At 38.9% G+C, this 26,514-nt stretch overlaps 1 protein-coding gene across 4 annotated transcripts in view; it reads right to left on the reverse strand.

Moving 5' to 3' along the window:
* Positions 1-21,379, reverse strand: part of PPP1R13B (protein phosphatase 1 regulatory subunit 13B) — a 74,440-nt gene extending 53,061 nt beyond the window's left edge. For 2 of the 4 annotated variants that reach the window (XM_054066969.1, XM_054066967.1), the window contains exon 1: positions 21,206-21,364. In XM_054066969.1, coding sequence (XP_053922944.1) covers positions 21,206-21,214 — 9 coding nt within the window. In that variant the 5' untranslated portion in view covers positions 21,215-21,364. Of the gene's footprint in view, positions 1-20,294; positions 20,449-21,205 lie in introns of those variants that run through there. The other 2 variants (XM_054066972.1, XM_054066966.1) reach the window with 2 other exon arrangements.
* Between the last annotated feature and the right edge of the window lie 5,135 nt (positions 21,380-26,514).

A 26,514-nucleotide genomic window follows, 5' to 3' on the forward strand; every position in this document is an offset into this window, starting at 1 on the left:
TTCTGCATATAGCCTATTTTACATCCACAACAAAAAAAGGTAATTTAGGAGAGTCACATCTATGAAAGATTAACGAGAAAAAAAAAGAAAAAAAAATCCAAGAAAAATAGAAAAGCATTAATATTTCCCTTTGTGCTACCCACTGGGCTCACTACTCCAAAATCTAGGTACAGGAAAAACCTACCTGATATTAAAGGGTATAGTGGATATATAGATATTTTTCTGTTAATACCATCTGCCAATTTAAGAATTATCAAGCATACGTATCTGACTTATGAATGTAATGGATATTTAAGAAGGGCTACATGCACACACTGCTTTTAGTCTTATTACATTTTCCTCATTCTTAAAAAAAATACCTAAAAATTTCATCATGTGTAAACGGTAAGAAATAACAAAAAAAAGCATTAAAAAAAACCAGGCCTCTTGCCAGCAGAAGAGATGATACAGAACATTATCTAATAATACATGCAGAGTTTAATTATTAACAAGCTGATACGTAATGAACTTACAAACACCTTTTCTGACAGAAATGCCAATTTTATTACCTTCTGGTTTCACAAGAATAGCGAAAATATTGTCTTCTACACATATGGCATTTTTACCCCTAATAAAAGAGTTAAAACAAAATACATTCATAATCTTGTGCTTTGCGCCAATATTCTACAGAGCACTTAGTGCTGCCTTACATCATCCAAAAGGAGAACAATCAGCAAAGAAAAAGAGATTTCTTTACAAGTAAATATCATCTCAACATCTCCCAAGAAGTTTAAATAACTTTCATCCTTGAGTTTGCTGACATTGTGAGTCCCAGGAGCTTCCTATATTAAGAGGTACTTCTACAACAGAGTTTTGACATGAAACGTTAGAAAACCATCTCTTATTGATGTCAGAGCCCCATCAATCATATATGAATTTTGATTAAAACCAAGGCGTTCCGTTACCAGAAAAAATTACAGAACGAGATGCAAGCAAAATGTGAAGCCGTGAAAAATCATCCCTTTCGTATATGCAACATACTAACATGCATAATTCTGTATCCAGAATGGTCAGAGAACAAAGTTAGAGATTATCAATTACTTCACACAATTTTGCTTTGCCTGGAATTCATACCATTACATAAATCTTTCATCAGCTACAGCTGTAGAAATTCTAGTTGTGTATTTTAAGCACTAAAGAAGAACTTTAACTCTATTTGCAGCCTGAACACTGTCCCTTTTTAAGAACATAATCTTAATTAGGTGAAGCTTTAAGCAAATACATTTTAAAAGAAACCAGACTATGAAATTATAACCTCAAAACTGTTTTAATTAAAGCCATCTAAAGATACATTCTTGAGTCAAGTAATGAATATTTCTTTATACTTTTGAGATTGGACAAACAAATCCCAAGTAAATCTCTGATGCTGATCATTCTATGCAAACCCCAGAAAACCAGTAATAAGATTAAACTATTATAATTCCCTGTATTAAAAAGAAACATTTAAAAGTCCATCTAATGAACAAGTTATTACCAGAATGCTTTGCGCCAATAATTATCTACCTTCAGAAAGAAATTTCAAAAAATAGATCTCTTGAAGAATCTCTTGCAAAATACTTACAATTCTTATTTCAAATAAGAACACCAAGATATACATTAAATTTATTACCGGATCACTGAATTTTTTCATTAGGAGATTTCTTTCCCTTAGCATCTTTTCCTCGCCTATCATATTTGGGGTGAGAAATAACTACATTCTGTTTCCATATATTCTGAGCACATTTCCTCATATCCCTCACATCCAGGCTGTACAATCTTCGAGTTCAGGCCCAAATGTAAAGCCCAGTGATGCCTTCTGACTATATTAGCAAAATTCACAAAGGTACTGCAACCAACAGAACTCAAGTTGAAAGAATAAAAAAACAAGTCAAGTTTTCTATCAAAATGCAGACTTGTGAAACCAACAGCATGTTCCTACAAGATTTTCATATCTGAAGCCAACTGCCTTCATACAACTAGCAAAACAATTCACAAAATTGGGAGCAGTCTCAGACACTAAAAACGCATAGCACTCAGCTATGGGATACTACATAAGCATAAATTTCACTGTTGATAAATGAGCTTGATAAGGTTTCTCAAAAATACAAACAAGCCAATTTATTCTTCGATAACATTTGCAATTTTGATCAAATCTGAAAACTTGATGTTGCTTAAATGTACTTTAACTATACTTATCTCACAAAATCATTTTTTGCATAAGCTCCTACACTGGCTGCATTAACTTGCAGTTTCAATACAGAATGGGTGGATGATGCAATTGAGAGCAGCCCTGTGGAGAAGGACTTGGGATGCTCGTTGATGAGAAGCTCGACATGAGCTGGCCAATGTGTGCTCACAGCCCAGAAGGCCAGCCATATCCTGGGCTGCATCAAAGAAAGAGTGGCCAGCAGGTCAAGTGATTCTGCCCCTCTATTCCTCTCTTGTGAGACCTCATCTGGGGTAACTGTGTCCAGTTCTGGACTCCTCAACGTAAGAAGGATATGGAGCTGTTGGAACGAGTCCAGAGGAGGGCTACAAAGATGACTGGAGGGCTGGAGCACTGAGAGAGTTGGGCTTGTTTCAGCCTGAAGAAGGCTCCAGGAGACCTTATAGAGACCTTCCAGTACCTGAAGGGGCTACAAGAAAGCTGGGGAGGAGATTTTTACACAGGGTTGGAGTGATAGGACTAGGGGCAGTAGGTATAAACTGAAGAGGGGCAGATTTAGACAAGACATAAGGAGGAATTTCTTCATGATAAGAGTGGTGAGGCACTGGCACAGGTTGCCCAGGGAAGCCCCCTCCCTGGAAGCATTCAAGACCAGGCTGGATGGGGCCTTGAGCAGCCTGATTCATTGAGATGTGAATGACTGAGATGTGAATGAGATTCCAACCCCATGGCAGGGGGGTTGGAACTCGATGAACTTTAAGGATGATTCCAATCCAAACTATTCTATGATTCTATGACTCACAAAAAACTGATGCACCCTGAGATCCATCTTCCTTAGGCTCTGCACAAGACAACCTGGCTACAGAAAATGTAACCAGGAGAAAAAAAAATAGTCTTGTCAGACAACAGTTGCACCAAGAGACTTGTACCAAGACTCTTCACATCAACAGGGTGTAAAAAGTACTTCTCTTGCTAGAGCATAGAAATCACTTTAATTAAAAAAGAAAAGTTTTTACCTCCTCTCACAGAAATGTGGAAACATAGCATTAGCAGAAATCCGTTACATAAGATTTCCTACAATTTTAGAAGGATACAACGGCTTGAAAAAACTAACAAAAAACAAAGACATTTCCTCTCAGGACTTTCAGGACTGTTGCCTTTGCCCTCTTCAGTAAATGAGCTTTCATATGTGATGGCCAGTGTTGAACAGGATTCAGACTGTTTAAAAACGCCACACCTACTCGACATTTATTTGCTGGAGGGAGACTTACTTCTTGCTCTTCGTCACCAAAATACAAAAACCTACAGCATCAACATCAGATATGGAATTTGAAGCCTCTTACTCTTTTTGATGGCAGGCTTTTAGTGGGGCAGAGAAATAAGCCGACGTTTTTGCTACAGGAAGGAAACAGCAACTATCATCATGTATTTAAATATATTCAACTACGCAAGACAGATACACAGATTATGAAATGAAAGGTATTGTACTAGTTAACTGAAAGACTTCCAGAGCTCTACGAAAACAATACCTAATGAAAACAATAGCAACTGAAAGTTCACTTGTGTAAACAACACCAGTGACCCACAGATTCGAATAGGTGTTCTACAGGCTGAGAGAAGCAAGATATGAATAGGGCTAAAAAAAACAACTGAACTAACAAAGGTTAAAGTTTCTAGCCTAAGACAGAGGAGTGACACAATCATTTAAACATTATAATCCTATATCGCTTTTAGACTACACTTTTGTTTGTTATATTGGAAGTCACAGTCAATCCACTATACTAAACCACTACAAGCTCTCCAGGTGCTATCTTTATAGAAGCTGCCATTGTCACAACATTGGAATGCCTTCTTTCAGATTCAGATGGTTCTGTTAAAAGCAAGCAGGAGCTGAGATTTGGATAAATTATTTAAAAGACTGGCTGTAAACATGTGGCTACAGAAGGAAGAATGGGTGTATCTGAAAAGGTACAAGTTAAGAGGATAAAAGAGGTGCATTGCAAAATAAAACTATTAATTTCAAAGGAAATCTGTCCAAGTGCAATATCTACATCATTAGCTAAAGCACACAGCCTGAAGTTAGAGAATCTATAAAACATCTCTCTTGTCATGTTTGCTAGTGGAAAATGTATTTGGCGCTTGCTACAGAAGTGAGTTCAACATTCCAGCATCATATTATCTGTTGGCTTGATTCCTAAATTGCTACATCTGGAGAAACAGCAAGAGATCTTGTTGCTGCTCCCTTGATGCAAATAACTCTACCAAGGACTGTCAAGACCACTAGTTACAAGTAAGAAAACTTTGGAACGCAGGGATAATTTTAGGTATAACCCACAACTCCTTGCTGAGCACATTTCTCCATCACGCAACTGCATTACAAATGGAGAAGTTCTTATTCTTTCCAGAACAATGCTTTGAAGATTTTGATTTGTTCTAGGTGTGTAAAGAATGCAGGCCATACGCTATCTTACATGATATACACCAATAGTATTAAAAGCTGGAAGCTGGAGGTTCTTCTTGGAAAAGATGCTCTGCTCTAATCAGTTAATGCTGGATTCCCTAAACACCCCTTACAAGGTTCATGAAAAGTCAATACCCTAAAAGAAAGTACTCTCATCTTGCAATTAGTATGCTCTACTTTGTTATAGGACAAATGAGCAATGAGTCTTTGCTGTCTATCAACCAAGAACAGATAACTGATCTTCAAATCAAGCAGCTCTGAATAAGTCCCAGAGTTTTTCTAACACTTGTTGGCTTCATTAAGGATACTCCTTTTTATCTTTTAGAACACTTTTTGGCAGTGAATGTTAGGAGTTAATACCTCATCTAGTACTTGCCTGCCTAATTTCAGTGAGATGTAAGTAAAGTACCTTGAAAAAATATTTACATCTGCAAGTGTATCAATTTTGTGGTGATTAATAATTTAAAAAAAAACAAACTAACTGCTAATTTATTTAAGAAACTAGCAAGTACCTCTGCTATAACTAAATTTTTAATAGTTGTTTAGGCTTATTAATATGAGAATTCCTTAAACAATGGATTCTTGCAAATCTTTTTAGAGAGCTGCAGCAGATGTGGCATTTGCAGGTGCATGGAACACATACTACACAGGAAAAGTCAAAAGTTCAGGGGACAGCAAGACTCCAGATCAAAACAATAGCTACATCGGTGCAGTCACCTTTCTGAAGTCCATTTGTCCATAAACTCCGACAGCTCTGTTTTGATAAAATATAAATGTGATGTCCACATTTCTGCTATTCTTCACATAGTCCAAACTCGGGATCCGCCAAATCAAATGATTCAAAGACTTATGTGGAGATCTCCAGTACTAGGTCTGGTGTGGCTCCATAGCCCCAGCAAAAAGGAGGGAAGAATCATCTGCAGCACTACAACTGCACCTCAACATACAAGATAACCAACACAACGTAGTGCTAATGTTCAGAGACCTACATCTTTCATATCTTTCAAGGCAACCAGCATGTCACACATCAAATGCATGACAAGCTTGAAACAACAGTCCTAAACATTAACTGTGCATTTCATCAACCTGATTAGATATGTATAATATGTAAAAAAACACTATTAAATATTTTACTTTCCATATTATTACGGAAAATGTGTTGCTGAAGAACAACACAGCTGTAGTATTGTAAAACTGAAGTAAACTCAGGTGAACCAGCAATAAATTAAAACCAAAACTAAATTAATCCAAGATGACTCAGCTTCAGAGGTCATTTTATTACACAAGAATCTCAGCTTTCCAGTCAGGAAAAAAAAAAGTCACATTTACCAAAAGGAAAGGTTTAGAGAAAAACTCCAAAAATAATAATAATAAAAAACATACACAAACCCAAACCAAAAAAACAAATGCCACATATGCAACCCCCTAAACCACCAAACCCTATAAAACCAAACAACCTCTCCAAAACTCAAAAACAAGATGACAGACAAAAAAAGACAAAAAAGTAGCCTTTTACTTTTTTGGGTGGGGGATATGAGAAGTCCTATTCGAGGCTTTTGCATATTGGGATTAGCAATGCTGTAATTTACTCATTCTGACAACACAAGGCAATGCTGAAGAGTAGGGTGAGTAGATTTTGAGTTAGTTTTCCTGAAAGACAATTTAAGTCTTCAAAATCCGGATCCAACAGAAGTATCCCACAGAATTTGTATCACAGAACCGAGTGTTCTCAAATTATTAAAAACATTTTGGCCAAAGCTAGGGAAAGAGAGGTGCTGATGTTCTACAGTCTTGTGATCGACCTTGTCAACAGCTACAGCAAAGTCATCCAAAACCCACTGAAGTCCAGAAAAGCCTGACCTACCTATTGCATTGAAAATAATCTCTTCCAAAAAGTACAGGATATAAAGACAGCCATCTGTGTCTTTCCATTTACAATAAAACAAAACAACACAACAATAAAAAGGCAAACCCACAAAACACAAGCAATCAACTAACATACTACTTTCACTAAGGACATAGTGGTTTTTCTCAATTAGTGTGCAGCACCAAACATCACTTTTTCATTTTACAAACAAGGAAACCTAGAGACACACACCCTTATGTAATGTTGCAACTGGAATCAGTGCTACTCTTTCCTTTTATTTTCAATAGAGCAAAACAAGAAGGGACTGCCACAGCTTTCTCCTACTGAGCGGAAGGGATTAACAAAATACTGATTGTTTAGTGTATTGCTTTCAGGGAATACCAACCATTCAGACATAGATGTAATGGTATCTGGCTTGGCAAAAATATAACAAGTGAAAAGTGAATACATCCTTTGGATTCACAGGCGGTCTGCAGAGTTTTCCTTCCATCAGAGGGAAATTGGATGTAATAGAAAGCAAACTCTTCCCAGTGCATTTATTTACTTCTTAAATTTCAGGTTTAAAAAATTAAAAGCTTTTCTATTTTGCTCCCAGATCTTCACTTCTTCTGAGTAAAGACAATAATTAATAATAGTTAAAAAAAACAAACAACTTACGCAAAGTAAAATAAAAAATTTCACATACAGAAGAAAGCCATATAAGGCAATAATCTCTGATGTTCAAGTAAAAACACCACATGCACCCAATGTAACCCATTATAAGAATACAATTTGGTTTTACAAAAAGAAATCTCGAAACATTAAATTTACAGCAAATAAGAAAAAGCAAAGTAATCCCACCTTCTTCTTATAATTCTGCCCTTCATCCAATTTTTAGAGTTAAGTCTAGCCTTCTCTTGTAGCCAAGATTTCTCTTTTGATGTTTTTATAATATTCTGAAGAACCATCCTTAAAATATTCTTCATGTGGACAGTTGCAAAAAGTAGTGAATATAAAATATTGTGCAGAGCTAAAACCTAAAAAACAGTTTCCGTGCAACAACTACAGTGAAAAACTACTTAAACAGAGTATTTTGGATATTCATACTGGCATATGAATCCAAGCAGTAATGACAAGCAGTGATAAGATGTTCTAAAGAAACAAGACAGGCCATACTTGTGACAGGAACAAGATAGGCCAGATCAAGTTTCACCTAATTAGGCAAGGTTGCAGTAGTGGAGTTCTGCTATCCTCTTGTTGGGCAATAGTAATCTTTGTTTGCTATTACAATAATGACTAACAGTAAGAATTAACCTTAAATAAACTTACATATAAGGCTCTGACTGTCTCTAAACGGACAGAAGCGATTTTCCTGTTGAAGGGGGCGGTGACATGTGCAGAAGTCCCAAGAACAAATGATCCTAACAACCATCAAAAGACATTTCCATGATACATTTTCTTAAATTAGGAAAATGTTTTAAACACCAACCAGCTTAAAAACAAAACAAATGACAACAACAAATCCACCACGTATTTATGCCTAAAAATACTATAGTTCAAGCACTGCTCCATTCTTGGCAAAGTCTGTTGTCTTGCTGGATGCAATTCAAGCAGCAGAGAACATAAAATTGTAAACTATGTTTCTCATTGCCTCTTCACGTCAAGGGACAGCGAATGTTTATCATCTTTCCTGTCAACACTACACAGGATCCAGAGTGGGGAACAGACAGAGATGGCACCAACAGTGCATTCAGCTCTTACTCTACACTTGCAGGAGCAAAGCATATTCTCTAGCCTGATCCATTCCCTCAGTAAAGAAAATGGAGAGAAAGAGCGAGAAACAGACCAAGGAAGGGAAAGAAAAAAGCAAAAAAATCCAACCCACACTATAAAATGTCAACAGAACTTGAACAACCCGCATCTCTTAAAACAGAGCTAGGAGCTACATTTTCCGTGCAGCACATCACACATAAACTCTTCGAAGAGAAAAGTAAAGGATTCTAGGCTTCAGTTGTGATCCACAGAATTGTTACACTGCTCTTCTCTACAAGCAGCAACAGAGAAGACAAAGTCAGATACCGCATTTAGCCTGCTTCAACACTTAGAAATAGCACAATCCTCCCTTAACGTACTTTCTTGGTAACAAAAACATTCTGATCCCATGCAGCATTCCTTCCTCCACAGCATACATGTATCATGTTGAGAGGTTTACTGAGAATACAATGGGAAGAATCATTTCAGATTCACACAACACTGCAACTTAAAAAAATTAACCTGTTAGCAACTGAGAACATCATAAATAGATGACAAACCGGATGATATTTCTTAAAAGAGAAGGATTGTTTTTGTTTTTGGGGAGGATGGAGAAATCTAATCTGGTTGTTCTCCAAAACCAGATTGTATCTTTATCTGTCAGAACAATAAACTGTGTGACACGGATAATATTTGAGAGGAAAAGCTAGGCCTATATTAACACATATTGTGCCACTCTTCGAACTGTGGCTAATAGCTGAATTTTTCTAAACAAACCCCTCAAATTTAAAAAAGCCTCACTTGGAATAGAACACCAGAACACATGGATGCTGAGCAGAAACATACAGAAGGGTCAAACTCTAAAGCCTGCTATCCCTATTGGATAATCATATTCAAAAGAAGAATGTGAAGAATAAAGAATTCTTCTTTCAAAAGAAGAATAAATATATGTGTCACTGAAGTTCCCCTTTATCCTGTCATCCTCCTTTCTGATATAACTGAAAACACCCATGTGTAGTTGGTAAATCAGATAAATAATAAAGAACACAAGTGCAGTGCCTTACTGTCTCTCATATAGGCCGTAGATGTGTTATCTCCATACTGAGGTACCTGATTCAGCACAGTTGTTTGGCTCAGTGATTTACAACTGTTACTGTTAGGTAAGTAAATATAAACTTAGGACATACATACAGAGATAAGGATATCGCAACCTCTGGTTGTTTAATGTATTCTAAACAAAAGAAACAAGGGGATTTTCCTCCCAAAAATATGAATCCACAGATTATGTAAATCACTCACTGGGAAAGTAAATGCTATGTATGATCCTACTGAAGTATTTTAACATGATACTTAGGACCTCTAAAAGCCACATGGGATGATGCAAGATAAAGAATATAAAGTAGAACTGAAAGTATAATGCCTTAAAACGTACATAACTTCACATAAAATATCTACACAAAATTTAAAAATTACTTAACATAGAGCTATAGATTAAAATTGGGGGAATGTGAGCAATTAAGAAAACACAGAGCAGTAACAGACAGATATAAAGAAAAAACAAAGAGTTCAGAAGGAATAAAATACAAACACTGCATGCTGTGTATCACTAATTTAAATTAAGACTTACATGTTTTCATAACTTGCTCCACTTTGCCACCCTATCTTAACTTCTCACTATTTTCACTTCTTTCCTCCTGCTATATAAGCTGTATTGTAAGTTCCTCATATACAAATGTTAAATTTATTTATTTTGAAATACAGAAATCCACCAAATTTCTCCCAGGTAACTGTAAGTGAAGACTATTTAGAGACAGATATCTAGGTTTACTTATCACAATCCACTTAGGTACACTGACAACTAAGTTTACGTAGTCCTAAAATCTATTTTACCGAGGTAAAAAATGTGATATTCTATTACACTATAACAACTCTATGCCCAATAACCTACACAGAGTATGATTTGAGGTGAGCATGTCTCTTTTTTACAATCAAAGGGTAAAGCAAATAAAAGTGTAAAATAATTATATTTAATCATGTCAAATACACATATATTCAAACATATATATTCAAACCAGAAATAGTGCCTAGTATGTCTTTTCCCGGGGGAAAGGGAGCGGGGGAAAATTCAGTGGAGGGGAATGTGTATGGAAGGGAACTTATCGACTGGTCTCCAAATGATGTTAGAAACACCGCAGCATCCCTAACTCCCCAGCACATCAGACTGTTTATTCAGGTATGACTACAGACAGCAACATATGAAACGCACCTACCTACATGACAACATTCAGATTTTTGCCTTCTTTCACGCATTTGGAGACACCTTTTCTTACAAGAAAATGGCAGTACTTAACAGGACAAGGCGGGTGACTGAATGACTTTGGTCTCCACTTCAGGTGGGGAAAGGAAGACAGGTTTATAAAGAAATCCAGACACAATGAGAACACTCTTACCCCTTAGCAGTAGAAGAGCCTGTAGAGAGCTCACTGCTTGAAAAATTTCTGTATCATTTGTGAGATAATAAGCAAAAGCTGACCAAAAGCCTTTTCCTACTTCTGAAAAGATACAGACAAGTACATGCACACTCCAGATCAAGCATACTTGTAATTTTGTGCCACGGCTTCTCAGTCCTTCAGAACTCAGAGAGTGAGCTGAACAGTATTTGGTATCTTCAGAATACTTGGAGGAGGAGCAGCAGTAAATGGAAGCAATCTGGTAATATGCTGAAGACTCAAATCACTAAGATTTGTTTAGGTTGAATGTTATACAACACCCAGAAACTCAAAAATACCATCTCAGAAACACTGTAGAGTAGATCCTCTGATTGTGTCTTTTTATGTCCCTTAAGTGTTTTCTCAGATTATAATTTTGTACAATAGAGACAAAAAAAAATCTACTATAAAAAGGATACCAAAGTAGTCTAATGGTTGGTAAATGTGAAAGTGAATCAAATTCAGAAGTTCTTTAGGTTTAGCTAAAAACGAGCAAGAGCACAGTCGTTTATACATAAATAAAGTTATCCCAATGTAAGTATTTGTGTTTGACTACCAAAATCACACTGAGGTACATGGAGCCATTTGTAATTCAGAGTTTAAGCTAATTTAAACCTCCTTCAGCACTTCACCTCCTGTCAGTGCTACAAACCCAAATACTATTGCTCTCTATCATCTGAAAAAAAAGTAAACTAAAGTGCTGCAGTCAGGAATTTGAGGAGGAGGGTGGAGGTAACAGGCATTGCAAGCAACAGACTTGAACTGCTTTGTTTCAATGTGAAGCTTGAATTTTTATAGCTATTTGCATATCCAACAAGCTCTTGCTGAAGTGGTGGTGACTTACAATAAAATGGTAAGTCCACTGCAGTGTTAGTACACCAAGAAACTACTCAGAAAAAGGATTGAAAGATTTGCAAGTGACATGGGCTAGAATAGACACCAATCCGTGTGATGTGGTTTTAAAATAACTGCATTGACTCCTGACATGGTTTAGAATTGTAAAGGAGATCAGCCATTACAAATCTTTTTTCTGCTATCAGAAAGCCGCAAGTCAGACTTGCAGCTAAAATTTTTTGAAATTTAGATAACCTGGGACAACAAAACAGTATGTAAGGAACTTAAGCATCAGGCATGCTGAAAACATTCAGAGCTGCATGCAGAGATGAAGCTACACACAGAGATGAGCTTCACAGTTTACTTTCATAAGACACTGTTTCAAAAATTCAATAATCTCCCGAAGTGTACATACAGTCCAAATGTTTGGAGCTTGAACAGTAATTAACCCATTTGTTAGCTTGCAGAATCATCCAAAATTTCAATTCCAAGAACTTCCCATTTTGAACATCCAGCAGGAAACCTAACCACTTTTCTGTTGATGTATCCGAATAAGCAACTTGAACACTAAGAACTCTATTTGACTATTTCTAAGTAATATATTTGACTAAGCTAAGTATCTAACACACCCTTGTATAACAAAAATTATCTTACAAGATTTGTAGAAATGGCTGGTAGGTTTCACTGGTGCTAGCACTTCCTCAGATGCCCAACTAAGTCAGCTAAGCTGTCAGTAGGTAACTTACAGTTTCAGGAAAGTAACCACTGGTTGAACTGTATAATAGAGCTGCTAGGTTCCTATGCTGCCCACATCATCACACGGTATATGCTCTGGCTAATCCAATTCTTCCCTCTACAAAATTCTAACAGCCTGCCAACCATTTTTACTAAAATTTATTAGAGACATATTACGACAATGCTTTGAAATTAAGTAATTTGAAAAACCCATCTCCAGCTAAATGGGATAGAATCCGGTCACGTTTTTGCCAACACACTGGTTAAGATTTTACAAGATAGACAGATACACTTTCTGAAGTCTGGCTCTTTTAAAAGTAGTAAGCATAAAGTAGAAGAAGGAGGTAGAAAAAAAAAGATGTTGATCTACGTTCAATGTACCATAAGTACGTTGAAACTATTATCTTCAGAACAGAAGTATGAATGCAAACATGTGCAGCACTGTCTTGAATCATTAATTAGACAAATTGCATTAGGAAATAAGATTTAAAAGGATTTTCTCATGCAAACATGCATTCAAAGTTACGCCTCTTCAACTTAAACTATACCTGTTATTCTAAACTAAGAATTAATATAACTTCTTTGAGAAATTAAAAAAATATATTTATACGCAGGTAAGCCTCATATACCATACTCGATAGCCATGGTAAACTTTGCTAGTCTCAAACCACCTATTTCTTTCCCTTCAAACATCAGAGAGCAATGCAGGCAATACTTTTCCCCACATATTAATAATGCAGCCCTGTCTACTGCTTTTTTCATCTAACACTATAACTCTCAAAAACTACCAGCAATTCACCTTAGTAGGTCTGAATAGGTACATTCTGGCTTTTAGTAGAGCGAGATTCGCTGGTCTTGAAGTGCCAAAAATTTGTGTTCTGCTGTCCTGACAGCCAAATCAATTCAGATATTAGTCAATGTATTGTGCTTGAGTGCACCCGAGTCAACCCACGTGATTGGAGAAAGACTTTGCACACTACACTGTTTTCTTGTTTTGGTTTCGGAAGAGCAGGAAGGAAGTTACTCTTCTCTGCCACTTGATCATGGATTACATACCAAAATCATCTAGCTATATCTCACCACATTCATTCACCACCAGAGAGCTGTTTCAGGCTGAAAAATTCCAACAACCTAAACGGATAAAACTGATTATATCCCTCCTGCAATCTACAAATTTCTGCCCTTTCTTGTGCTGCTTCCAGTGCTTATCTGACCCTGCACTGACTTGGTTTCAGTGTGATCAGCTGGCAGAAAAAGTAACCTGGCAAGAAGAAAAAACAAAAAACCCGAACCACAAATAACAAGTTCCTGCTGAGTTCGCACACTGGAACGGCTCAGCACCAGTGCCAATCCCAAAGAGCGGGCTGCAGGGAGGCAGGACTGCAGCAGCCCCTGCAGTTACACCCATTTCACCTGCAAAAAAACTGAAGCCTCATTCTTCCCCCACTGTCAATTTATAAACAATAGTTTAGTCTGGTGAAAGCTGAAACCCTTTTGTCAAACTTAAAGCAGACATAAGGATACAGAGGTTATATACAGTGTCTGCAACATATGCAAGTTTAGATTAGACTGCTTCCTGCTGAAGTTAGAATTCCTCAAATAAAGATAATTTTATAGCTAGACTCCTCACACATAAATAGAACTCTACTGCTAAGCAAAGCAATGAACTGGAAACCAAAAAAAATCTTAATTGTACTTCCACCAGTGAAGAACTAGGCTAAATTACGCTATGAATCTTGGAGCATAAGGAAATTATGGAAAGAAATTGGAAGGAATGCAATACTGCAAAGTGAGGGGCTGAGGGGGGCATGAAATGACAGCAGATCTAACAACTGCCACCTAGGTCTTATTGGTTTTCCTTTTTTTTTTTGGTCTTAACTTTATATTTGTTTCTCAGGATTGGAAATCCTGAGACAGACATTTTACCAAAAAAAACAGTATTTCCTGTTTCAGGGAAAACATGAAGTGTTACTGCATACCCAGTAAAGATGTGAAAACTGGTGAAAACATAACTTATCTCTGAAGTAACAATGTTTCTGCACGGCAGAGATCTTTAGTTTCATTTCACTGATCTACTCATCTCCTAAAGAGCCAAAGAACAAAATTCATAATACGTCACCTGAGGTACGGCTCCACAATAAACTGAACCGAATAAACAAAAATACTGAAAGGGCGAGACTACACTTCCCTATCCCCTTCTCCATTATCAATCTCAGCCAAGTAGTCTGCTCCCTCCTGTAACACAGACAATACAACAGTCACAACGTAATCTGATTTAATGTCTTAGACTGGCAAAATATACACATACATACCCAAAACATGTATGTGTGGGTATGTGTGGGTGCATGTATTTCTTCAGCATTCTTTGGATACAATTAATTTTTACGCTTTTAGTGATGCGGATCAATGCACTGAGACAAATGGTGGAGTCCATTCAAAGCAAATAGCGGAATGAGCAGTAAGGAAAAGGAAACGGCCTCTTCCACCAGCCCCAGGAAATGGTTAACCCAACTCATCCCTATTGTGAAACCTCAGCTTCTGAAAGGAATTCACTTGCTTTAACATCCTGCTGTACCACAAGGATAAACCTGCACTCTCTGATGCAAGCAAGATTACATGTACTTGCTTCTAAGCAAGATTTAAGAAAATTAATAGAGTCAATTAAAACCTCAGTAAAGTGATGGAACATTTCTGTTCGAAACAATTCTTGTCCTTGACTGAGCAATTCTTATTTTTGCTTGTCTTTTGAGATACTGTGGAATTTACGCTCTGTCCGCCTCATAGCATTGTTGCTTTTGACACATAAATCTACTTCTCAAGGATGGTGTCTCTTATTGCACAATATAATTCTATTATCGTTGATCCAAAATCTGAAGCTCAAAACACTGAGTACATTCCATGGACATACTGCCTAATACATTAGAGATTAACAGTTTAATTGATTCTAATGGCAGATTTTCAAACTAACAGAAAAATGTACTGACCTGAAGTGATAAAATTAATATTTCATAATATTTATTTACTTGAAAATCTTACAATGTAAGAATAAGTGATATAGGATTCAAGACTGATGGAAAGGCTGCCCATAAAGGAAGCGAAAAAAGATATTTGAAATCAACTAATAATATATCATTTTCCAATTTAAGAAAAAAAAAATCTAATTTTGCTGGGGTCTGACACAAGCCCAAGAATGAATCTCATATATCCCAGGCTAGCATATACAGTTTGAGTTGAAGCTCTTTGAGATATCCTGTACTAGTAATTAATGTATGGCTATGCTAAGCTTTTAATTTAGACAAACACATAAGACTTGTAAATTCCAGCAATGAGTCATGACAGAAAGGGAGCAAGACAACTCCCCTTCCCCAGTTAGGCAATAATTTGTTTGCTTCTCCAAACCTTCGTTCTCAACAATTATTTTTTATTTTTGAAGCTGCCTCCAGCTCTTAAGGAAAAAAAAAAAAGCATAGATCTAAAGCCCTGAACATTTAAAAAGATAATAAATGTGAGCTTTTGTTTTAATACCAAGCAATAGAATAAAATTCTTAAAAAAAGGCACCATCTTTGTTGCATGTATGGACAACTTTCAGTATAATGAGAGCTGTTCCGCTCTGTACATAATCTTAATATAATAAAATAATAAACAAAATGTTTTTATAATATATTTCACATTAAATTGAATTTGTTAGATTAACATAACTCGATCTGGTGGAACAGAATTTTATTGTCAAATACTTTTTCACTCTAACGTGCCCAACAGACTAACATAGATTGGATTGTTGTCCATGAAGAGGAACTAACAGTGAGTTTCCTTACCCTCTAAATTTTCTCATACATTTCATTAGATCCACACATACCTATTAAATATATTTAAATAATCTATCAGAGTAGCCTATGAATAGTACTTTTTGTTGACATGGTGAAGCTGATGAACTTATTTTTAATGATAGAATAGGTCATATTCTAACAGTCTAAAAAACCAGTGACGTGATCCAGAAAAAAACCAAGCCTTTAAGCTTTGCTGCAATAAATAAGTCCATTAATAATGGCTGAAAAACTTGCAAATTATTCTCTACAGTCAGTTCAGATTTATTCAAAAAACAAGGAACCCATACCAGTATTGTTGATAACTGTAGAGCTCTGAATTAATTGCAATATATTTTATCTCAACATTGCTGAAAATTCCCAATATTAACTGAAGTGTATTAGACTCCTTTAGACTTACATATCATCCTTTAGAATTATACAAAGTAGAATTGTATCAGTAATGGTCTTTCCAGGGGAAGAGGACAGAGTACACTGATTTGAAAATATTTTGGTGTTAAATTAGGAATAAACAATACACACTTTGGATCTTTTGTGAAAGGCTGTAGACTGAAACCGTAACAAATGTATCATTATTTGGAAACAAAACCCAAAAGCAAAACACACCTTTTCCTTAATTCTCTTGGAAAAACAGCTTAATTAAGAAATAACTACTGCAGATATCCATTTTCTGTTTGTGTTTTATCAGTTACCTTATCCATCTTCCCAAGAAAGGAACATATGTAGCATTTAATAAGATATTCATGCACATTGTAATACTTGAGGCCTACTTGTATATTGCCTAGTCTAGCACAAAACACACATCACAATCATCTTTGGAGAAGAATTTCAGTGTCACACAAAATTAACTGTACAAAAAGAAATCACTAAATGCTCTCAAACTCTTCAGTTTGATTTATATTAAAACTGCAAACACAACCACACAAGCCTACACATAAAAATAATTGTGTCCATCAAGACTTTCACTCTAAGCCTCACACAAAATGCCCCAAGGTTACTTCTAGATGCATTCAAAAACGTGAATGCTGGCTTGTGACCCCATGGATACTCATTTCTCCCATTTAAGTTAAAGGCAAACCCAGAAAGTCTGCAACAACAGGTGCTTGGGGAATATGCAATACTAACTATTCTTCCTAAGAGACTTGATCCACCACTATTCCTTATACAGCCTCCACTATCACCTCTCCTACAACTTTATTGATGGTACACAGACTCTGCATCATTCTATGCACGACACATCACCTCACGCATGCTGTAAGGGAATGATACCCAAAATTTAGGTAAAAAATAAGACGTCCTATATACTTCTCAGCTGCCGCAGTAGTTCCTTCTTCCACTCTCTCTGTTCTTGAGTAGGAAAACAGTGTTCCTCCTAAGTGGCTTTTTATTTTCTGCACCCTATTGTCCAAGGAATACAGCAAATACTTGTCAGCAGAGGCAATTCTGGAACTACCATTCAAGAAGAAAAAGCATTAATTGTATTCTTTAAGGAAAACCTTCCAATACTCTTCCAGAAACAAAATCTGAAGTCCCACCAAAAAAAATCTACTGAGGCAAAATAAAGGGGGAAAAAAAAAAAAAAGGAAAAGAGGAAAAAAAAAAGAAAAAATAATATAATTGGGGTCCTCCAAACAGGTTATAAATTATGCAGCTAAAAAAGAAGCTACATCCACAATATTTTTGCATACAAAATACAACTGTTGCTGGTTTAACATAAAAGGATTCCTGTTTGAAAGCATATCACATAGTTCCGGGTTTGCACATTTTTACTCTGAGAATGCAATAAATACCAACCCTTTTTTCCATGAAAAAAACTCCACTATACATTCAGGGTGGACTTACAGCAATTCTTTTACTAAGTTCTTCAGTAGAGATAATACTCAGTGTAGCATCATAAGTTCATCATACACATAGCCCTTATGTCCTGAAGAAAATGGAAGAATTTATGATGGTTGTGCCTTGTCATCAAAGCAAAAAAACAGCATGTGAGAAAAGTGCAGTCCACATTACCATTACTTCTTGAAGCCCAACTATGTTCAGGACCAAGAATACAGTTATTCTTACATTTTTCCAAAACAAAGTACAATACACAATGTGAACTTGTACGGAAAGGATGCTAAAGAACAGAGAGATACCCTGGTCACAAAATAAATCATAAACTGATAAAAACTTCTCAGAATGAACTCTGGGCCCCACGTGGGGGGGGGGAAAACCCAAACAAAAACAAAACCAAAAACCCACCAGTGACAAAACGCAGGAAAAGAGGAAAACAGATAATTCCATTTTCCATGTTTCAGATACAACTTCATTCTTAAAATGATTGCACAGAATGTAGGAACAATTACCCACCCAGAAATGCCCTAAATAACTTCAAATCTGATAAATATAAGTTATAGGAAAGCAGTAAAGTTTGATAACATTTCATTGTAATTTGTCGACACAAAAGTCTGACGATACCCACTTGTTACAACAGTCCAGGTCTAATATTATTAAAGTCTCTCCTCTTGCTATTATATAATCTCTGTTAATTACAAACAAAACAGGATCAGGGAGGAAGAAATCTTTAATGAATATGAATTCAAGGAATTCCATCACGTAACAAGTTAGATCACTATTTTTTCCCTTTTCAGAATACAGGTAAAACACATTCAGAAAATTTGGTCCAGTTCTACAGCCATATGCTCACGTTTTGATATTGTGTGTTGCTTATTCCAGTAAACAGTGCTGTTTTTTTCATCCTTACAGTCCAGAAATAAAATAGCTGGGATCAGAAACTGGAAGACTAAAGGCACTGTCAAAGTGCCCATTTAAATATACATATTCCTGGCTACCTATGACAGGTTGTCCATAACAACATCTAAAAGCTCTTCGGAAAATAAAATGTTTATTATTCTAGGATTCAGACTCAGTAAGCTTTACTCTGCAACATTACTACCACTGTACCGAGGTAATTTCTTTTTATTAAAATTCATCCGTTGGTATTAAAAATGCTTTGAAGTGTGCTTCAAAAACACAATAAAAAGTCTATATCTTACAACATCTTCCAATAAGCACAAAATATTCCTGCATTTAAACAACTGCAAAGGTAACAGGAAACATTTGCAGAAACACTCAAATAGGTAAAAAAAAAAACCAACACAACTTTTTATAACAAGTCAATCACTGCACTACGGAAGTTATGACATTCGCCTGAAACCCACACAGGGGTTATTAAATAATGGGAAGCATATATGTTTGTTCTGCCTTAGCCTGTCATTGGCACGGTAGGTTTTCAATAAGAGTTTTACGAATGTAAAGCATAACCCAAGTTGTCATGGAAGCTGAAAAAACTCACAGTCACCTCAGGTTTGTTTATACAAGGTAACATCCATGTTTACAGAACAACCCTGCAGCTCTGTGAACTTTGTTGCTGGTTTCTAGGGTGCCTAGTGCACTGAGATTTCTTATACAGTATCAGTGGAATATTTTGGTACCCAGCAGCTGGAAGTTAAACGGGACTTCACGTTAAAACACTTGTCACAATATCTGTTTTTTAAACACCACCTGTACTCTCCAATCTGAAATTCCACATCTAGTTTGAGCTACTTATTTCCTCGTCTCAGCCATGAATCAAAGTCAGAGCAAAAGCATTTTGTAAAAGCCATCTTTAATTTTCTCACCGAAAGGCATTCTGCTGCAGTGCTTCGGTTTCAAACACTGCAGAGGAACTGTAAATAAAAAGCTCCTTTCTGTTGGAATTAGAGAAAACATGGGAGATATTCCCTTGTATGGAGTATCTCTTAAACCCCCATTTGAGATCAAACACAGTTTGAAAGAAATCAACAAAAAGAAGGTAATTGTTTATTACTCGGTCTCAGAGGATCCTGCCATGGAATGATCAGTCATCAGGAACAACTCTCTCCCGGCCACCGCATCATCCCACGGGGAAGGGGGAAGGAAAGAGGGGAAGGAAACGGAGAGAGGTTCTGTCACAGGAGACAATCGCGGTTGTTTGTGGGGAAATGAAAGGTCTTGCCTTCCACAAATAAGTCTCGGTTTCACAAAAGGAGCGGCAGACCCGAGGGGGAGCCTGCCTGTCCCTGTCCCTCCCGGAGCGGCTTAACCCTTCCCCGGGAGAAGAAAAAACGGAGGTTGGAAGGAAAAATACAACAAACCAAATCAACCTACCCCGCAGCACGCAAACACTGACAGCCGCCCCGACCTTCTTACTGCCTGAAACTGCGTGAGAGGAGGCTGTAGCGGGGCGGGTGCTGGTCTCTTCTCCCAAGTGACAGGACGAGAGGGAATGACCTCAAGTTGTGCCAGGGGAGGTTCAGATTAGACATCAGGAGAGATTTCTTCACCGAAAGCGTTATGAGGGACTGGCACAGCTGCCCATGGAGGTGGTTGAATCACCATCTCTGGAGGTATTTAAAAGATGGATACATGAACTGCTCAGGAATGTGGTTTAGTGGTGGACAGGTACGCTTGGACTTGATCATAGAATCATAGATTGGGTTGGACTGGAAGGGACCTTAAAGCCCATCGAATTCCACCCCCCCTGCCATGGGCAGGGACACCTCCCACTGGATCAGGCTGCTCAAGGCCCCATCCAACCTGGCCTTGAACACCTCCAGGATGGGACAGCCACAGCTTCCCCGGGCAACCCGTGCCACACGACCCTCATCGTGAAGAAATTCTTCCTCCTGTCTAATCTACATCCTCCTCCTCCAATGTAAAGCCATTTCCCCTGTCCTGTCACTCCATACCCTTGTAAAACGTCCCTCATCCCCAGCTTTCCTATAGCCCCCTCAGGCACTAGAAGCTGCTCTCAGGTCTCCCCTTCTCTTCTCCAGGCTGAACAGCCCCAGCTCTCTCACCCTGCCCTCGCCTGGAAGGCGTTTCAGCCCTCGGTTCATCCCTGTAGCCGCCCCAGACCCATTCCAGCAGCTCCATATCCTCCAAGCTCCCTTCCCCTTTCTACGACTCAATGATTCCGAGCAGCCCCGGCGGCGGAGGACGCAGCTCCCGGCCTGTCACGGGGCGGGGGCGCCCCGGCCCGCCCAGATCGAACCCCTCGCAGCCCCTTCCCCGCTCACCGGCATCATCGCCGCGGCGGCCGTGACAGGTGCCTCCCGCGCGACTCCCTCTGCGCAGCGGGCGGAAGGAAGAGGAGGAGGCGGCGGCGGCGGCCGAGTTCCAACCCCCTTTCCTCCTCCTCCTCCTCCCCAGAGCCGCGGCCTCGCCGTCTCCTTCCCGCGGCGCTTCCTGGCTCCGCTCCGCCCCGCCAAGGGTTAACGGCCGCCGCGCCCTCATTGGCCGAGGCGCGCGCGCCCCGCGGGGAGGGGAGGGCGGGGGCGCGCCCGGGCGCGGCACGTGACCGCCACCCCCTCCCCCCCCCCCAATCAGCGACGCTTTATTCCCCCCTTCCCCCATTCTCCACGTGGTCCGCGTGGGCCTCGTCCCGCGGGTTCCTCCCGGGGCCCCGGTCTCTTCCACAACCCCATCCCCTCCCCCGCCAAGTCAAGTCGCTGTGCTGCCCCGCCCCCGGCGGTGGAGGAAAGGGCAGCGGCCGCGGGCGCTTTCTGCCCCCGGAATGCGAGTGGGCAGCGAGAGGGGCCCGGGGAGGCGGGGAGGGCCGTTTGCAGCCGCCGGGTTTGGCTCAGGGAGGTGCGGGGCGGGGCCGCTCTTTGTGCCGGCGTCAGGCTCGCTGAGTCCTGCTTTCCCTCTGGGCTGCTCGTGGAATGAAGAATCGGCTGGGCTGGAAGGGACCTTAAAGCCCATCCAGTTCCACTCCCTGCCACAGGCAGGGACACCTTCCACTGGATCAAGTTGCCCAAAGCCTTGCCTAACCTGGCCTTGAACACCTCCAGGGGTGGAGCAGCCACAGCTTCCCTGGGCAACCTGTGCCAGTGCCTCCCTACCTCGCACGAAAACGTTTATTTCTAACATCTGATCTAAATTTCTCCTCTTTCAGCTTAAAAGGGTTACCCCTTGTCCTACCACTGCACTCCCTGATAAAAAAGCCCCTCCACAGCTTTCCTGTATCCTCTTTAAGTACTGGAAGCTGCTCTAAGGTCTCCGTGGAGCATTCACTTCTCCAGGCTGAACAAACACAGCTCTCTCGGCCTGTCCTCATACAGGAGGTGCTCCAGTGCTTGCATCATCTCCGTGGCCTCCTCTGGACTCACTCTAGCAGGTTTATTGTTTTCCTGCATTGAGGACTCCAGAACTGAATGGAGTTCTCCAGGTGAGGTCTCGTGAGAGCAGAGTGAAGGGACAGAATCACCTCCTTATACCTGCCCGTAACACTTCTTTGCATCAGGAGGGAAAGGGTTTGTGTCCAGGACCCTGGCATTAACCTCCCATGAATTCTGGTCTCCTGTCCGAAAGTAGGTTTTGGTCTGTGTGTTCTGGTGTCTTATTAAGTAGTATTGCGACAGTGAGATGAAAGTTAACAGCTTGGAAGAAGTCAAGCTCAAATGTAAGTGAAAACATCACCATATGCCTGCACCGCGACACATGCGATGTAGACAAATTTCATATTGCTGTGAGTCTCAAATCCTGAGCTAGAAAATAGACGGACTTACCCAGTGCTTCATCTGTTCCTGTCCACGGCTGGTTTCCAGCCTCTTTTACTGTGTTTGTAGAACACCCTGACAGATTTCAGCTGGGGGGGTGGGAAAGTTAGAACTCGGGAACTTTTTTAGAGGAGCTTAGGTATTGTTTGTGTAAGTCTTTGGGGGTAAGTGATAATAGCATGTTAATCTCAAATATGAGCTTGTCTGTTAAACGTAACCTCTTAATTCAAGGTTCTGTAACAAGTAATTGTGTAAATAATCTTAATATATACATACTCAAGATTTCATTGTGCATCCTTTATCCTTAGTGTATTTGGCATCACAAAATCATTTGGAAAAGACCTTTAAGATCATCAAGTCCAACTGTAAAACCAACACTGCCAAGCCCACCACCAAACCATGTCCTTAAGTGCCACATCTACGTGGCTTTTAATTACCTGCAGGGATGGCGACTCAGCCGCTTCCCTGGGCAGCCTCATCCAGTGCTTGACCAACCTTTCAATGAAGTGATGTTTCCTAGTGTCCAATCTAAACCTCCTCTAGCACAATTGGAGGCCATTTCCTCTCATCCTACTGCTTGTTACCTGGGAAAAGAGAGCAACGCCCAGGCAGGCTCTGGTGTCAACTTTGTGATAGGTCGAAGCTTGTGCTTCGTTTAATGAATTTATCCAATGGGAAAACCCTATTAGCATCACAAGATAATACTTTGTTAGTTTAAATTCCTTAATACGTTGCAAGTACTACTTGGAGCGTTACTAGCTGACAATAATACTATGATCATACTCAGTTTCTTGTTAACTGGGATTCTACCTCCCATACAGCTTTGGAAACAGGTAAGACTATGATACTTGGACAACAGAGAAGTCCAAGATCTGCTCAGAATAATATTAACCCTGCAATTTGGCTGACCTGAGATGAAATGGGCTGTAACTTATAGTTAGGTATCTTAAGTTAAAAAACGGAGTTTGTCTCCATAGAATTCATACCAAATGTTAGTGAACAAATGAAAAGCAGTGAATAGACATTTACTAGTCCTCTTATTTCTAATGTTAGCAACAAGGCTATTGGGCACCTTTTGTCATGCTTTTTCTTTAAAATATACTGTTTTTCTCATTCACTGAGGCTGTTTTATTTCCAGAGATTCATAAGTGATGATGCCTAATGTCTTTGCAGGTATACTTTATAGCTGATTTTTCCCTGTTTTCAGTGACTGGGAGTAAAAAATAAAATACTATAACTATTACCCCACTTTTACTTTTCCATTGCAACGGCAAGAATGCTGACAAAATGAAAACTGGGAGAACATGGTGTAGACAATTACTGCTCGGAAAAAGAAGGCACTTCTCTATGTAATGCCTCTTCTGGAATAATGGCCTCTAGTATAAAAGTTTGTCAACCTTGCATTGCTTTTGGCAGATGCAGGTTCCACCGATGTAGCAACCAGACAGACTGGATAACGTGGACTGAGGAAATGTCTTCAAAAGGTACTTACTTTATATGCAAGTCGGTTCCTACTCCTATTCCTGCTTCCCCTGAAAACAAAACCAACCCAAACTAATGACTTGGCTTATCCCTTCCCATCTCCATTTTCCCATTAAAATGAGGAAAGGAAAAAAAAAAACAACAACCCAGTATTTACAAAGACTAACTTAAAACTCTACCCTCAGTGTAAAAAAACTCTCTCCCCTTCCATAGAAGAATTGTTTTGGGAATCACTCTTGTAGCAGTCAAGGGACAGAGCAGCCATTATAAAATCTTCTGATTCCAACTTAGAATATCTACAAATGCTTTGTTTACTGTGAGCAGGAAAATGGTTACTTGTAATAATGTGGAATGTTTTTTTTCCCATTGCCCGTGCATTTCCATACCAAATAGCTGGTCCAACTTTGTAGAAGCTGTGTGGCTTTGTGGAAGGGGCCAGTGATATCTACAAGTTAGCTGCCTGTCTTAGATTAGTGAGGTTGTGTGAAAGCAGTCATGATTTGGGGAATGCCGAAGAAGATAAGGTAAGAGAATTTGGTTATGGAAGCAGATAAAGACAGAGATACTGAACCCAAATTATTTGCTTCCAAATACGTTGCCTTTGTGAGAGGTGCTCTAACTTTTTTGGCCTTTTCCTAGTTTTCTTCTTATTTGTTGGTACCAAGTATTAAAACACGATATGTGAAAACCTCTTACACTCCTCTTGGTTCTAAAAAAAAAAAAAACCAGTGCAATACTATTTAATTTACAAGTGGAGACCACTGTAGCTTAACAGACATTTATTCAACTTACAACATCAAAAAATGAAGAATTACTGCTTATTAGTTATGGTATAGTTAGCTTTTGAGATTTGTGCTGAGCTCCTGAGATTTTCAGATTTATATGGTTTTTTAAGTTTTTAAAGCCACCAAGTCTGAATCTCTCCTATTTACTTTTTATGCATCGACAAAAGGAGGAAAATCAGTTTCCCTACCTTATCAGATTCAAATTTTCTTCAGTGTTGTATTGATTTGTTAAGATGATTTTCTGGAGCATAGGAAAATGTTTTCAGGCTTTGGAGGTGTCACAGGAAAGTAAGTGTTTAATTAATTTAACACTTTTCACATGGTATAATTGCAAATAACAAGTAATCCTATTTATAACCAACAAGAAACAGTTTCAGGTGTCAAATATTTAGGGTGGGATCCATCTTACCGAACTTTAGTAATCTAGAAGTATCTGAGCTGCTTCTATAGATAAATCAGGATGGGGGGGGAATAGAGAAAGGAGAAAGGCTGTTCTGCAGGCAATTCGTTCCATGCCGAGATACTCATCCTACTATCTAAATCTCTTGGTCTTTGAAAATGCCTGTCTGTTGATTAAAGATGGAGCCTGGATGACTGGCTCAGATTAGAGAGAAGAGTTTTGGATGGCTGCAGTTAGGGTTGGATTCCTCACAACTGGCAGAATAAGAAGTTGGCATTTTTTTGTGTCTGTGTAAAAAACAAACAAAAAAAAATCCTTTGTAAATGTATGAGTGGATTACTTTCTTACTGAATACACCTCTCCTTTCAAAAATTACATTCTGCATGTGCTGTAATGCAGAAGGAACTGCCCCTGAGTAGGTAAGCAATTCTAGAACTTGGGTCATGGAAGTACTTCGGACTGGCCAGGCAGTTATTTGCAGGTGCAATGCTGGGTAACTGACAGTACAAACAGAAAGACTCGGTACTTCAAGGAGAGTTTCACAGCAGCTAGCCTAACATCTTGAGTGAAATACTGTGTAAAGTGGGCATATTGAAAGGAAAGGTATTTTAATTTGTTAATGTGGCCTTAATTAACCTCTCATTCCAGAATCAAGCTGACTTCTTAAGGCTGCAACAATAAGGAATTCATACGGAACAACAGTCATATGCTGCCCTGTTTGAATTCAATACACAGCCAATGCCTTTAAACCCCACCAAACCTGTTCAGAGATAACTATAAATAATCATCTTAAAGGAAACACTTTGATGTCTGCTTTGTATACAGTATTTGAGACACGTGAAGAGGAGAAAAATATTTTTTCACCACTAGCTTGTAATAGTCTAAAATAATATATGATGGACTAGATGACTAATCTTCTAAAGTCCCCATAGCACAATCCACTCAGTGCATCATTCTGAAAAGGAGTGTAACAATTAAAGCAGGAGTGAAGCCAAATGATCTATATGTAGCATAACTGTGTGTGCTTGTAGGGATTTGACTGTCTGATACGTCAGTGTGTGTTTTAGCCCTGCATTTGGTGGATTAGAGATGTAATTTCTTTAAACGATAACATAAATTGTATGCTTAATCCAATACACGTGATGCAAAAGAATGTACTA

Source organism: Cuculus canorus, chromosome 5 (genome assembly GCF_017976375.1).
Source record: "Cuculus canorus isolate bCucCan1 chromosome 5, bCucCan1.pri, whole genome shotgun sequence".
NCBI classification, from domain to species: Eukaryota; Metazoa; Chordata; class Aves; order Cuculiformes; family Cuculidae; genus Cuculus; species Cuculus canorus.